Source organism: Pongo pygmaeus, chromosome 12, assembly GCF_028885625.2.
Source record: "Pongo pygmaeus isolate AG05252 chromosome 12, NHGRI_mPonPyg2-v2.0_pri, whole genome shotgun sequence".
In the NCBI taxonomy this organism is placed as follows: Eukaryota; Metazoa; Chordata; class Mammalia; order Primates; family Hominidae; genus Pongo; species Pongo pygmaeus.
The window spans coordinates 108,618,363-108,632,669 of NC_072385.2; the positions used below are offsets into that span (position 1 = coordinate 108,618,363).

General features: G+C 53.4%; 1 protein-coding gene across 4 annotated transcripts in view; it reads left to right on the forward strand.

The window, feature by feature from the left end:
* DNMT3A (DNA methyltransferase 3 alpha) overlaps positions 1 to 14,307 on the forward strand; it is a 114,879-nt gene that overhangs the window by 19,085 nt on the left and 81,487 nt on the right. For 3 of the 4 annotated variants that reach the window (XR_008500533.2, XM_054474861.2, XM_054474859.2), the window contains exon 2: positions 9,271 to 9,519. Coding sequence is in view for 3 of the 4 variants with exons in the window: in XM_054474861.2 (XP_054330836.1) it covers positions 9,457 to 9,519 (63 nt within the window). In the remaining variant the exon portion in view is untranslated. Of the gene's footprint in view, positions 1 to 8,983; positions 9,194 to 9,270; positions 9,520 to 14,307 lie in introns of those variants that run through there. The other variant, XM_054474860.2, reaches the window with a different exon arrangement.

Below are 14,307 nucleotides of genomic sequence, written 5' to 3' on the forward strand. Positions count from 1 at the left end.
AGGAGGGTGTCAGCCACAAGTCGTAGACTCATACCAAAGCAGTGAAAGCTCACAGTCCCCGGAAGTTCAGAGATGTCCCTGCCTCCAGGAACAGCAAGACCAGGGGTCCAGACAGTGACTGCAATGCTTTATCCCTCTGTCTTTATCTCTGAGTTCTTCGTTCTCAGGCAGGCTCACCCACATGGCGGGAAGACAGCAGCTGGCAGCCCCTGACTCACATCGACCATGTTAGCATCCTTCCTTCGCATCGATTAAAAGGTTCCAGGGAGGCCTCTGATTGGCTCTGCCTGGGCACATGCTCACCCCTTGCCTGGGGTGAGGGTTGAGGTCAGCACAGGCACAACCAAAACCCTTTGACAAGCGTTTCCCACCGGGAAGGAGGGGAAGGCATCTAGGTAGAGCAGAACAACCAGAGTCCACTAGAGGAAAAGGAGAACGCAAGCAGAGGGAGGGAGAAGGACCTGCTACAGAAATGGTCAGATATTTTTCAGCCATTCAGACAGAGAACTTGAGACGGAGAAGAAGGGGCCCTTGGGGTGAGAATATTGGGATCGTGTTTGGTGGAGTGAGGATTTAGGTTTGTGGGCCGTGACAGTTTTGGTTTTGGAAGAGGATAATTATGTGCAAGCCCTTGTTGAGGAGAGACTGTGGGGTGGCAGGGGGGCCAGCAGTCTCTCAATCTGAAGATGGAGAGGAGGCTTGAGTGGTCATCTAGGGGTTGCTGATGTGGCTGGGGTTGGTGACGAGGTGGGGACGGCAGTGGGGACAGTGTGGTGCAGGGGAGCAGTCCTGATGCTTCAGGAGATGGTGGAGATGTAGCTCTTTGGTCTGAGAAGGGGCTGAGTGAGCGGGGGTTGTGGTTACGGATGCAGGCAGCACTGACTTGTGCTGCCCATGGGCTGGACGCAGTGGGAATGATGTGTTTGGAGGATTAAACATTTCATGAGGGTGGGGGGTGGAGAGGGAGGTACCGGTGTTGTAGCTGGTGATGGAACTCTGTGTGGGTGTGAGGAGCTGATGATGGTTATTCTGTGGGACGTGATGATTTCATAGAACAACAGAGGTGGAAAGGCCTCAGCTACACTCTTATTTATAGAGGAGGAAATGGAGGCCAAACGCAACCGATGGCTGCAGTTGGGATGTAAGCCCTTTCTCCCATCCCCACTCTCTCTGTTTAAAAATTCATTTTTATTTACTCACAGTAGTACATGCATATAATTTAAGAAGTCGAATAGTACTAAAACCTCCTAACAAAATGCAGTGATTCCTTGCCTACTCCTACCCTTATCCTCTTCTCAGAGGCAACTGCTTTCGATTCTCTTGGCTGTTTCTTCCAGCAATTTTCATCTCATATTTCTGAGTAAAGTGCATATTTTTGATTCATCTATTTAGACATTTTCCATTGATTTCCTATTTAGTAGATCCTCTTACATGTCCAACCTTTCTACTCTTCAGCTATCCTCCTTAAATATTGACAGTACTCTTCTTATATTTTTTCAAAAAATTGTTTGTTGTTGGTTGTTTTGAGACAGGATCTCGATCTTTGCCCAGGCTGGAGTGTGGTGGCACAATCACAGCTCCCTGCAGCCTCGACCTCCTGGGCTCAAGCGATCCTCCCACATCAGCCTCTGGAGTAGCTGGGACTACAGGCACGTGCCACCACACCCTGCTAATTTTGTAAATTTTTATAGAGACAGGATCTCCCTGTGTCATCAGACTGGTCCCAAGTGATACTCCTGTCTTGGCCTCTCAAGAGTGCTGGGATTACAGGCATGAGCCATCATGTCCAGCCTCAAAAATGTTTTGTGCATTTGGTAGCCAGAATAATGGCCCCCCTAAGATGGACAGGTCCTAATCCCCTGGACCTGTGAATATGTCACCTTACATGGCAAAAGGGACTTTGCAGGTGTGATTAAATTAATGACCTAGAGATGAGGGGATTATCCTGGATTATCTGGGTGGGCCCAGTGTAATCAGAGGGGTCATTAGAAGTGAAAGATGGAAGCAGAAGAGTAGTCAGAGCAGGAGATGTTGATGAGGCAGAGAGTACTGTGATGGGAAAAAGACTGGCCATCGCTGGCTTTGGAGTTGGAGGGGACCATGTGGCAAGGAATGAGGGCAGCCTCTAGATGTTGAAAATGTCAAGGAAATGGATTCTCCTTAGAGTTTCCAGAGTTTCCAGAAAAGAATGCAGCCCTGCCAACATCTTGAGTTTAGCCTAGTAAGGAGAATCTTTTTTTCTTTCTTTTTTTTTTTTTTTTTTACTACTGACTTGCAGAATTGCAAGATAATGTGTGTGTGTGTGTGTGTGTGTGTGTGTGTGTGTGTTTTTAAGACGGAGTTTTGCTCTTGTTGCCCAGGGTGGAGTACAATGGCATGATTTCCGCTCACCGCAACCTCCACCTCCCAGGTTCAAGTGATTCTCCTGCCTCAACCTTCCCGAGTAGCTGGGATTACAGGAATGCGCCATCGTGCCCGGCTAATTTTTGTATTTTTAGTAGAAATGGAGTTTCTCCATGTTGGTCAGGCTGGTCTTGAACTTCCGACCTCAGGTGATCCACCCTCCTCGGCCTCCCAAAGTGCTGGGATTACAGGTGTGAGCCACTGTGCCCAGCCGATAATGTGTTGTTTTAAGGCATTAATTTTGTGGTACATACAAAAGTAATTTGTGTGTACATACATGCATATATACATATATATATACACACACATATATTTGTTAAACCTACATACAGTGTTTATTTTATTATTTCGATAAAACTATTATTCGCAGCTGAGCCTTGTGGTGCACTATAATAGTTTCTTTTCATTTTTTTTCCCTGAAGTTAATAATTACCTTGTTTCTCGTCTGCCTTATTTTTTTGTACCTGTTGCTAATTCCTACCACAACTTCTAATATAATTTTATTTTTCCATAACAATACTGTTACCTTAGGTCTTCTTTTTCTTTTTTTCTTTTTAACTGACACATAATAATTATGCATATCTATGGGGTACAATGTGATGTTTCAATACATGCATACATTGTGTAATGATCAAAACAGGGTAGTTGGTATATCCATCACCTCCAGCATTTATCACTTCTTTGTGGTGGGCCTACCACACTTTCCAATAGCCATCAGTATTGCTTTCCACACGGGCAGTCACAGCAGGTAAAAGATGTTTCAGTTCCATTTTTTAAGTTATCTGTCCTCTTTCACTCTGGGCTAGTTGCTTTCTAGGCACATTGTAGCTGATGTTCTGTGACTTCCTTTTGTGGTCATCTTTGGAATTCCCATTACTTTCCGGTTGGAATCTCTGTTTTCTGGCTTTCGTGTCCTCCTCTTGCTTGGCTCACTCCCCTCATTAGAGCATATCTTCCAGGACACACATCTGTCCATATCAAAATCCATTCATGGCTGGGCACAGTGGCTCATGCCTCTAATCCCAGGACTTTGGGAGGCCAAGGCGAGTGGATCACCTGAGGTTAGGAGTTTGAGACCAGCCTGGCCAACATGGCAAAATCCCGTCTCTACTAAAAATGCAAAAATTAGCCAGGCATGGCGGTGGCGCCTGTAATCCCAGCTACTCGTGAGGCTGAGGCAAGAGAATTGCTTGAACCCACGAGGCAGAGGTTGTGGTGAGCCGAGATTGTGCCACTGCACTCCAGCCTGGGCTAGAGAGCAAGGGTCCATCTCAAAAAAAAAAAAAAAAGAAAATATCTATTCAGTTCCTGGGTTTAGATAGCAGAGTATGGCCACAAGCGATACCTGTGTAGTTTTGTCAGGTAAAAAGACAGTTCGACAGCAGAGGGCATGGTGATGATGGCACTCGTGCCCCAGTCTCTGTGGGAAGGCTGGCCTTCCTCTGGCTCATGCCAGGTGACTGGCGTGTGGCCTCTTTTCCCCGTCATCCTGGAGCCTCCCTTCCCATCTCTCCTGTGCTGGATCTTATGCGTATTAGAGGACATCTTCCCGTCCTTCCTGGGAAAGGAGCGTGAGGCCTCCTATGTCTGAAGATGTCTTTACTAGGGCCCAGCATGGTGGCTCACGCCTGTAATCCCAGCACTTTGGGATGCTGAGGTGGGAGGATCACTTGAGCCCAGGAGTTCAAGATCAGCCTGGGCAACATAGTGAGACCCCATCTCTATTTAAGGAATAAAAAAAAGACCCTGGGCGCGGTGGCTCACACCTGTAATCCCAGCACTTTGGGAGGCTGAGGCGGGCGGATCACGAGGTCAGGAGCTCGAGACCATCCTGGCTAACATGGTGAAACCCCGTCTCTACTAGAAATACAAAAAATTAGCCGGATGTGGTGGTGGGCGCCTGTAGTCCCAGCTACTTGGGAGGCTGAGGCAGGGGAATGGCATGAACCCGGGAGGCGGAGGTTGCAGTGAGCCGAGATCCCACCACTGTACTCCAGCCTGGGCAACAGAGCGAGACTCCGTCTCAAAAGAAAAGAAAAGAAAAGGGCCCGGCATTGTGGCTCACACCTGTAATCCCAGCACTTTGGGAGGCCAAGGCAGGCAGATCACGAGGTCAGGAGATTGAGACCATCCTGGCTAACACGGTGAAACCCTGTCTCTACTAAAAATAGAAAAAAATTAGCCAGGCATGGTGGCGGGTGCCTGTAGTCCCAGCTACTTGGGAGGCTGAGGCAGGAGAATGGCATGAACCCCTGAGGCAGAGCTTGCAGTGAGCCGAGATTGCACCACTGCACTCCAGCCTGGGCGACAGAGTGAGACTCCATCTCAAAAAAAAAAAAAAAAAAAAAGAAAGAAAGAAAAGAAAATGTCTTTATTTTACTCTCACACTTAAATTATAATTTGGCTGAAAATAATTCTAATTGGAAGATTGTTTAAGATTTGGTTTATTTTTTAAGAATTTTGGCTGGGCACGGTGGCTCACGCCTGTAATTCCAGCACTTTGGGAGGCCAAGGTGGGTGGATCACTTGAAGTCAGGAATTCAAGACCAGCCTGGCCAACATGGCGAAACCTGTCTCTACTAAAAATACAAAAATTAGCCGAGAGTGATGACGGGCGCCTGTGGTCCCAGCTACTCAGGAGGCTGAGAAATGAGAATCGCTTGAACCCAGGAGGCGGAGGTTGCAGTGAGTGGAGATCATGCCACTTCACTCCAGCCTGGGCAACAGAGAAAGACTCCGTCTCGGAAAACAAAAACAAACAAACAAACAAACCCAACTGATCGGAAGCTCTGAGAATGACGGGCTTATTGGTTTTCAGGTCTACATAGGCTGACCTGAATAAGCCATTTTGACCCCATTTTGTTACTGATGTTGGTATTGGCATCCTTAAACCTTTCCTCTTAGGCTCATTCGATTCTCCAGAAAAGGAAAGAGTTATCTGGCTGCCAGTATTCTTAGAGCCCAGTGGGGGAATAGCCTGAGAGACTGGACATCAGCATTTCAAATAACCTTCCTGGCCGGTGCGGTGGCTCACGCCTGTAATCCCAGCACTTTGGGAGGCTGAGGTGGGCAGATCACCTGAGATTGGGAGTTCGAGACCAGCCTGACCAACATGGAGAAACCCCATCTCTACTAAAAGTACAAAATTAGCCGGGCTTGGTGGTGCACACCTGTAATCCCAGCTACTCGGGAGGCTGAGGCAGGAGAATCACTTGAACCCTGGAGGCAGAGGTTGCGGTGAGCCGAGATCGCCGCATTGCACTCCAGCCTGGGCAACAGGAGTGAAACTCTGTCTCAAAAAATAAATAAATAAATAACCTTCCTCTCCTTGGTTTGATATATCATCTTTGTTTTCATCTGTGCCAAGTGACTCTGTGCAAAGACCCCCTATTTTATGCCCTCCAGTGACTACAGATAAACCTTCAAACTTGTAGAGGAAGGTCTAGGAATGCACTACTCTCGCTCAGCCTCTCGTTTCTCACACACGCATCCTCTTCAGCCCTAGTGCCAGAGTACCTGGTGCTATCATATAAGCATCTGTTGAAGACTGTGTTATATATCAGCGTTCACACGCCTGTCTGAAATTTGGCTGTCACAAGTCTGCTTTCCAGATTCCACAATTTTGTTGGTGGTATTCCTTCTCTTGTTCAGCCTAATCTTGTGATTTTATGTCTTAAAAAATCTTTTGGCCAGGTGTGGTGGCTCATGCTTGGAATCCCAACACTTTGGGAGGCTGAGGTGGGAGGATCCTTTGAAGCCATGTGTTCAAGACCAGCCTGGGCAACATAGGGAGACCCTGTTTCTACAAAAAAAAAAAAAAAAAAAAAGCCAGGTGTGGTGGTACACGGCTGTAGTCCCAGCTACTCGGGAGGCTGAGGCGGGAGGAAAACTTGCACTTGAGCCCAGGAGTTTGAGTCTGCATTGAGCTATGATACTGCCACTGCATCCAGCCTGGGTGACAGAGCAAGAAACTGCTCTAAACAAACTAACAAAAAATGTTTCTACTGCATTGAATTTAGAAGGTAGTGAGGCTTGGTATGCATATTCAAAGCTTTCAATTCTTTTTCCACAACAGTTTTATAGTTGAAGCAGTGGAGATGGTGATCATATCAGCTGTGATACGAAGTTGTTTTCATGGTGGGATTCCTTGAAATTTTTTAAGTGGCTGTTACAAACATTATTTATGGTCACTGTGGACTCTAAAAGGAGGAAATAAAAGCTGCTTTGCATGGTGGTAGGGTTCTTGGCAAGGGTTTTTTAGTGGCGGTGGTGGTTGCAGTGCAGTCCTTGGCCCAGGTGAGGAGAACGCTCTGGTATTGGAAGCAGCCAGGGCTGTGCGGTGGAAGGACCGGTGTGGTGGACACCCACTGTTGTGTTGGGACTGTGGGCCCAGGAGAGCCCACTCCCCATAACTGGGCTGCCTGAAGGAAGAATGAAGCCTCTACGGGTAGGTGGGCAATGCTATGTCAAGGTCTGGGACCTTGGCCACCAACTGGGGACCCCTAGAGTTGTGTAGTACATGGCCTGCCCAGACACATACTGGAGGATTTTAGGTGATGGACATGATTTTGAGGGACTGCTGCTGACAGGGCTGGTCCATTGAGCAACACGAAAGGGTTGACCCAGGTCAGCTGCGTTTTCTGTGAGGACAGTTTCCGCAGCTCAGATGTCAGAGTCTTGGGTGGAGGAAGGGGAGGAGGAAGAGAATCTTCCTTTCCTTTCCTGTCTGGGGTGTCTGCCCTTGGGGCCAATGCCCTGTGAAGTTCTGCTTTTCCCTCCAGCTTCCTTCCTCTCCAGAGCTTCTCTGAACCTCGCCGCACCCGTGGCGGCACAGATGCCCTCTGGGTGTCCCTAAGCCTAGGGCAGCATCAAGACAACCCTCCCGCCCCGCTTCCTTTATGCCTGGGTCTCCCCCAACTCCATTTGGGGTGCCCTGTCCTTGTCAGCCCCTTGCGTGTCCACTGTGCCTGTGGGGCCGCAACAGCTTCCTTGGCCGGTCAGAGCTATTAATAGAAGGGGTCCTGCTCTCCCATTTCATTGGTGGGGAAACTGAGGGCCGGGGAAGCCTCCGTCAGGAGTAGATCCCACCCCTACAGACTTCGGGCTCAACGTTCTTTCCTATCAGACTCTGCCCTGACCCTTTTGAAGGTTTTGGTTTTGGGGTGGCTGGAGATGTCTGTGGTAACAAGTGGGGAGTGGGGCTTGACAGGGAATCACTGGCTGCTAAGGGCTGGGAGCCGAGTGCTTCTGGGTTGGACCAGTTCTCTGTTGGGATCTTCAGAGTTGCTTCTGTGGTGTGTGTTGGGGGACGTGACCCCAACCCCTCAGAGCTTTAGTGTCAGAGAGATCTGGGTTCATGCCTCTGACGGGTCCTGGCCTTGTTGATCTTAGCGTCACCTGTAAACTGGGCACAGCACAGCAGCTGCCCAGATGCAGAGCACCAGCCAGGCCCTGAGTGACATGTGGCCCATGGAGCTGCTCTCCGCTGCCGTCCACCCTCTTGGGACCCGTGCAGCAAACCTTCCTTGAGCCCAGCACTGCGCTGTGCTTGGGGGTATGGGGAATGGACGCAGTGCACCTGGGCTGCCTCAGGGCTCAGCTGTGGGGCAGGTCCACTTCCAGCCTTTCTGGGTTGACCTGATGGAACTCTTCCTGTCCTGGCCCTAAGAAGCTCCTCCTGCCAGCTCCTTCCTCCCACTACCCCCTGGGGCAGAGCCAGGGCTGGGGCACCCACTCCCAGGCAACGATGCACCCCTGGAGAAAGGGGCTGGGCCTGTGGGAGAGCCAAGCCTGCGCTTTCTCCCGGTCCTGGTTTTCCAGGGAGCCCTGGCTGGAGGGGGATGGGAGGAGAAGCCCAGGAGGGAGGGGGAGCTGGGGAAGCAGAACCAGGAACTGGAAGGGGAAGGGTGTGGGTGGGCCCAGATCCAGCCTGCCTCCCGCTCTCCCTCGCCTGCCAATCCCCTCCTGGGCCCTGGCACACTCGAGGCAGGGGCTTGGCGGCCGCCTCCTCCGGGGGTGGGGAGCAGGGGAGCTCTTGTGTGTCTCTGAGTGAGGGGGCTGAGGCAGCAACACCCCCACCCCAGCTGTGGCCTGAGCTGCAGGCTTTGTTATTTCTCTGGCTTGAGGCCTACACCTGGAGCAGAGGGAAGAAAAGCCCCTAAAACTCAGCCGTGTGGGTTCAGAGGACCCCTCAAGCCCACCAACTCTGCAGGCAAATGAGGCTGCTTCATGGGGTGGGGGAGAGAGCAGACTCACTCCTGCCTCAGTGTGGCCGTGGCCGTGGCCGTGGCCTCTCCTTCCTAGGCCAGAGCCAACCAGGCCTGCAGCCTGAGCTCAGACCTCAGCTTTCTCCGGGCCCAGGCGCTGGTCCTGAAGTGAGGTGACATTCATTTCACTACATCCTGTGACTGCACTCACTTCCTCCACGTGGCGGGAGGTGTGGGGGTGGGGGTGAGGACAGATTAGAAGGAAAATGTAGCCGGGCTAGGGGCCTCTGGGGGAGGCTGGGATTTCCCAGGGGCTGGTTGGGGTGGGAGGGAGGATGCGGGAAGCTTTCAAAGGAGAGAGAAGCTGTGAATGAAGAGAAGGGAGGAGGTGGAGGCAGCTGGAGGTCCCAGAAGTGGCACCCATTGGCCGCAGCGACACGGAGGGGAGACTGCTGCCACTCCAAGGCTCTCAGAGGCTGCTGGGGTAGGAGGTGGCCCTGAGAGGAGCCTGCCTCGGTTTCCCTGCTCTCTGGGGTGCTGGTGAGGCCAGGAGGAGGAGCAAGACCCCAGGCCTCACAGGCCAGGTGTGACCTTGGGCTGAGGGCCTGACCCAGGGAGGGTGGGGTGCTCCACCCCACTGATCCTCTTCTCTCCCCCACAGGTGGAGCCATCGAAGCCCCCACCCACAGGCTGACAGAGGCACCGTTCACCAGAGGGCTCAACACCGGGATCTATGTTTAAGTTTTAACTCTCGCCTCCAAAGACCACGATAATTCCTTCCCCAAAGCCCAGCAGCCCCCCAGCCCCGCGCAGCCCCAGCCTGCCTCCCGGCGCCCAGCTGCCCGCCATGCCCTCCAGCGGCCCCGGGGACACCAGCAGCTCTGCTGCGGAGCGGGAGGAGGACCGAAAGGTGAGCAGCGGGCTCTGCTGGGGACCCTCTGGCCTGGGAGAGGGAGAGCCCTGTCCCTATGTGATGACAGCCGGCTTGTCATACTAAGCGCGTGACCACATCACTCAGTGCTCACGACAGGGTGTGGGACCATCACATCCCTGTTTGGGTGATGAGGAAACAGAGGCTTGCAGAGGTTCAATTCTGGTGATGGAGCAGGCATTTGGTTCCAGGACCCAGGCTTTTAACCCCCATGGCGTTCGCACAGTGGCTCAAAGCCCAGGTCTGTGCCATTGTGAGGGTTCGGCCTCACAGAGAGTCCCAGAACCTGGATTCCTTCTCTGACCCGCCTCTTACTAGCCGTGGGCCTTCACGTGAATCACTTTTTCTCTCAGCTGCCTCTGTTTCCTTAAGGTGTTCAGCAGCTTCTAGGGGACCAAAGACAAGTTCTGCGCTGGGGCACAGTAGACACGAGGCCGCAGGGGCCCACCCTCCCACACAGACGGAGGCACAGGCTAGGCTCAGTGTGGCGCCAGCACACTTTGGAGATGTTGATTTCCTGTCCCCGCCCCCCACCCCAGACTCCCAAGTGAATGTTGCTGGGTGATCTTTGGTATGGCTTTTGGCCACGGAGCTGGTGACCTCCGTGTTTTCAGAATCTAGTTGGGGGTGGCCTCTCCATCCTTCTGCTGAACTCCAGGTTGTGCCTAAATCAGTCAGAGGAGATTACATCAGACTGATGGGAGTCCCTGCTGGGTCCCCACAGGCTGCCTTGGGACCTTACCAAGCTGTGTCCCCATGATAGGAAAAGCTACCCCTTAACCCCCAGCACTGGACTGTGTTGCCCTCTGTCAGTGGAATGGTGAACTCACTGCCACCCTCCAGGGGATCTTATGATGGCCACAGGCCTTCCTGGCATGTCTGTCTGCTGTGCCTCTGTCCACAGCTCCCCCTACCTGCTCCCCTTCCCCTGAGTAGCGCTGAGGGTTGTGCTGCTTGGTGGTGTCTGGGAGTAGCCCGGCATGCTCATGGGGGCAGCAGTTGGTTCTTTTGGAACAAAGGTGGACACCTGGCACCAGCTGTGGGGGCCCTGGGTACTCTGGGGCTAAAGGCAGCCAGCACCCTACCTGAAGGGTGTCAGCTCTGAGACCTCCCTCTCGCGTGCTCAGCTCCTTCCTGGGTTTACTCGTTCTTCAGAGTGTGTTTCTGTTTCCTAGTTTTCCATCAATGGTTCTATTTGGTCCTTGGGGACAACTCTTGAGACAAATGGGGCAGGGACAGATGGCCCCAGCTTACAGATGAGGAAGCTGAGCCCCGCTGAGCAGTGGCAGGTCCAGATGACAGCCTGTTCTCCTGTCTCCCAGGTCCGAGCCCTTCCCACAGCCCTACCTGCATAGGTCCTGCTAGGGACACATGTACACATCCCAGGAGTGCACATGACGCCCGGGGACCTGCCTTCCCAGCCCAGCACCCTGTAGAGCACCGTGGGGGTGTGTGCACCCAGTCATGCAGAGCAGGCCAGAAAGCCAGCATGCGCTGCGGCCCACTGGGCAGGACGCCCAGGGAGACCGATCAGGCTCCTCCCTTCTGAATCCATGGGAAAATAATTGATAGTCCTGGATACCTGCGGGCCCCTAGGCTGCTCCTGCTCAGGACTCAAGCAGCATGAAGACCCAGGCCCTTTGGCCGTAGAGTTGGGGACACCTGCAGCCGCCTGTGCTCTGGAGTGGCAACTGTGGCCATGGCTGACTCCCTCCCCTTCTTGGGCCTGGCTTGCTTTCTCTGTCGGATAAGGTGACCCTGAGCCTCGCCCCACTCCGGGTCCGATATCCTGACAGTTGCTGACGCAGCTCCCCATCGATGCACTGGCAGTCACTGGTCAGCTGCTCCCCACAGGTGGGGAGGGTGGGGACAGCTGGGACAAACTCCTCCTGTTACTGGACTGTATTCCCATGCCGCTGCTGCTGCTCTGAGCTGCAGAGCCCCAGGCCGTCACTGATGGACGGGAGCAGGTCAGGATCTGCGTTATAATAGTTCAGGATTGAGAAGCAACGCTGGACCAGGAGTCAGAAATCCTAGGTCCTAGTCCTGAGTATGCCACTTACTGGAGATGTGACTTCAGGCCATCTGGGCTTGTGTTTGCTCAGCTGGAAAATGGGGATAGTGACTCCAGCCTTGCCTGTTTTACAGGGTGGTTGTGGAAGTCAGATGAGGTCATGGGCATAGAAGTGACCTGCAGACAGCAAAGTCTGGTCCAATTATGAGGGATTACGATTGCTATTATTATCTACCCATAGTAACTGCTCTGGCTCAAGCGGCAACAAACACACACCCAGCCCTAGATCCCGGTGCTGATAGAGTGTGCACACTCACACACCAGCAGGCAGGGGGTCATGCCAAAAGATGGCAGCGATCTGGATAGACAAGGGCCAGGCCATAGCCAGGCCTCCTCCCCAGCCGCCCACACCTACACCACGCATGTTGGCTCACCTGGCACACTTCCCCGGCACCTCTGGGCTGGCTCCAGCACCTCCAGGGAGCCGCCCAGGGAGGGTGGGGAGAGACACTGACAGCCACCACAGCAGCCCATGAAAGCCAGGCCTGCGGCAGGGGTGCTGGTAGCTGCAGAGAGGAAGACACAGGCTTGGTCTGCAGCCCAGGGAGCCTGGCACAGGTGCCAGGGGCACTGTGCACAAAGGAACTGTTTGGCAAGCCAGATGGAAGGGGTGTGGCCAAACAATGGCCCTTCCACTGCCTGGCCCCATGTGTCTCTCTAGCCTCTGCCCGCCGCCGCCCGCAGCCACACCTCCATGCACCTTTCACTCCAGCCCCACTCCCATACTTCCTGGAGTCTCCAGGTCTTTGTTTATGCTGCTCCCTCTGCCGTGTGGGCCCTTTCCCTAATCTCTTCTCCTCCCTGGTCAAAGCCTCAAAGCCCAGGCTGTAGTCGGCCTTGTATTATAGTTTGCAGGGGACCAGTGGTTCTCGAAGTGGGATCCCCAAACAAGCAACTTCAGCATCACCTGGGAAGGCGAAGCTCAGGCCCCACTCCAGACCTGCTGAGCCAGAACTCGGGGAATGGGACCCAGCCGGGCACCTTTAACCATCCCTCCAGGGGATACTGTTGCGCACAGATGTTGAGAACTATTGGTGTAGATAACTTCTGCCCACTGCTAGCCTGGAGCGCAGGGTCGTGGCCCTTTTCTTCCATGTGAATCCCCAGGATCTGGAATAGCACAGAGTGGGTGCTCGGGAAATATTTTACGGATAGAACGGAAAGAAAAATGAGAGTAGCCAAGACCCTCCCACAGGAGAATAATCCCAGAGCCCAGGATCGGGGAGGCGGAGTGCAGAGCTGTGGGTGCTGGGCTGAGGCAGCCATGCTGTGGCTGGGAGTGTACAGAGTGGCCTGTGTGTGTCCCCCTGGCACCTGCCGCCTGCCCTACCCGCCATCCATATGGTGGGCAGAGCGGGGCTGCTTGGGGAGATGGGGAGGAGGCAGGCCGAGCTCTGGGGCTGTGGTCAGGGCGAGTCAGCTGGTAAATGTTGCCGCAGCAGAGGGAGGGGGCTGGCCTCGTGGAGGGTGGGTGGGGAGGCAAGCAGTGGGGAGGCTGAGAGCTTAGAGGGGAGTATGGAGCAGAGGGCGGGGGGTGGGGGGCAGAGGGAGCAGGACAGGGGACCAAGAACAGTCCAAGGGCCACCTCAGATCCCCAAATATGAATCAGAGGGGAGTCCACAGCCCCAGGCCAGGCTCCTGGTCTCAGTGCCGCCCCCTTTCCTCTGGCCTCAGAAACACAATGGCTAAGATGCATTGAACACTGACTGCCGGGCGCTATGTGCACGTATTATCTTATTCCATTCTTTTTTTTTTTTGAGACAGAGTCTTGCTCTGTTGCCCAGTCTGGAGTGCAGTGGTGTGATCTCGGCTCACTGCAAGCTCCGCCTCCCAAGTTCACGCCACTCTCCTGCCTCAGCCTCCTGAGTAGCTGGGACTACAGGTGCCCACCATACCCAGCTAATTTTTTGTATTTTTTTTTTTTTTTAGTAGAGACGGGTTTCACCTTGTTAGCCAGGATGGTCTTGATCTCCTGACCTCATGATCCACCTGCCTCGGCCTCCCAAAGTGCTGGGATTACAGGCGTGAGCCACTGCGCCCGGCCTATCTTATTTAATTCTTATAATTGCCGCATAAGGTAGACACTATTATTTTCATCATTCTATCTTATTAAGGGCTAAACTGAAGCTCAGAGAGGTCAAGTCACTTGCCTAGAGTCACACAGCTTGTTAAGTGGTAGTGCTAAGGCTGGAATGAGGCTGGCTTCTGTGCTCCTTAGGCTGCCTCCTGCGTGAAGGGTGATGGGGTGAACAGTGCCGCCCGGCGGTGATGCGATGAGAATTCGTAGTCCTCCCCTGGACTTTTGCTGCAGGAGAAAGCCTTTCACTGCATAATAGCGCTCTTGCCCTTGGGGAGAAGTTGGGGGCACTTCATCTCCAGCAAGAACTGCACACACCACCTGCGTGTACAGGCACACACACCAGATGGAGGCACTGCTGCAGACACGCAGCTTCTTGCCATTTCTTCCTGCCTCCTGCCCTCCTTCCTTCCCTGCCTCTCCCTCCCTGGACATACCGCTCCTCTTCTCTTCCTGCCTCCCTTTCTTCAGACATAGGTACCTTTCCAGGTAGTTAGCATGTAGCAGGGCTCCTCAAGGCTGTTGGATGAACTGAGTGACTGTACTTGGAGGGCCTAGTAGAGGGGTAGGAAGACATCGAGGTGGGTCAGCCATGCGTGCCCCCCAGGGGTGGGTG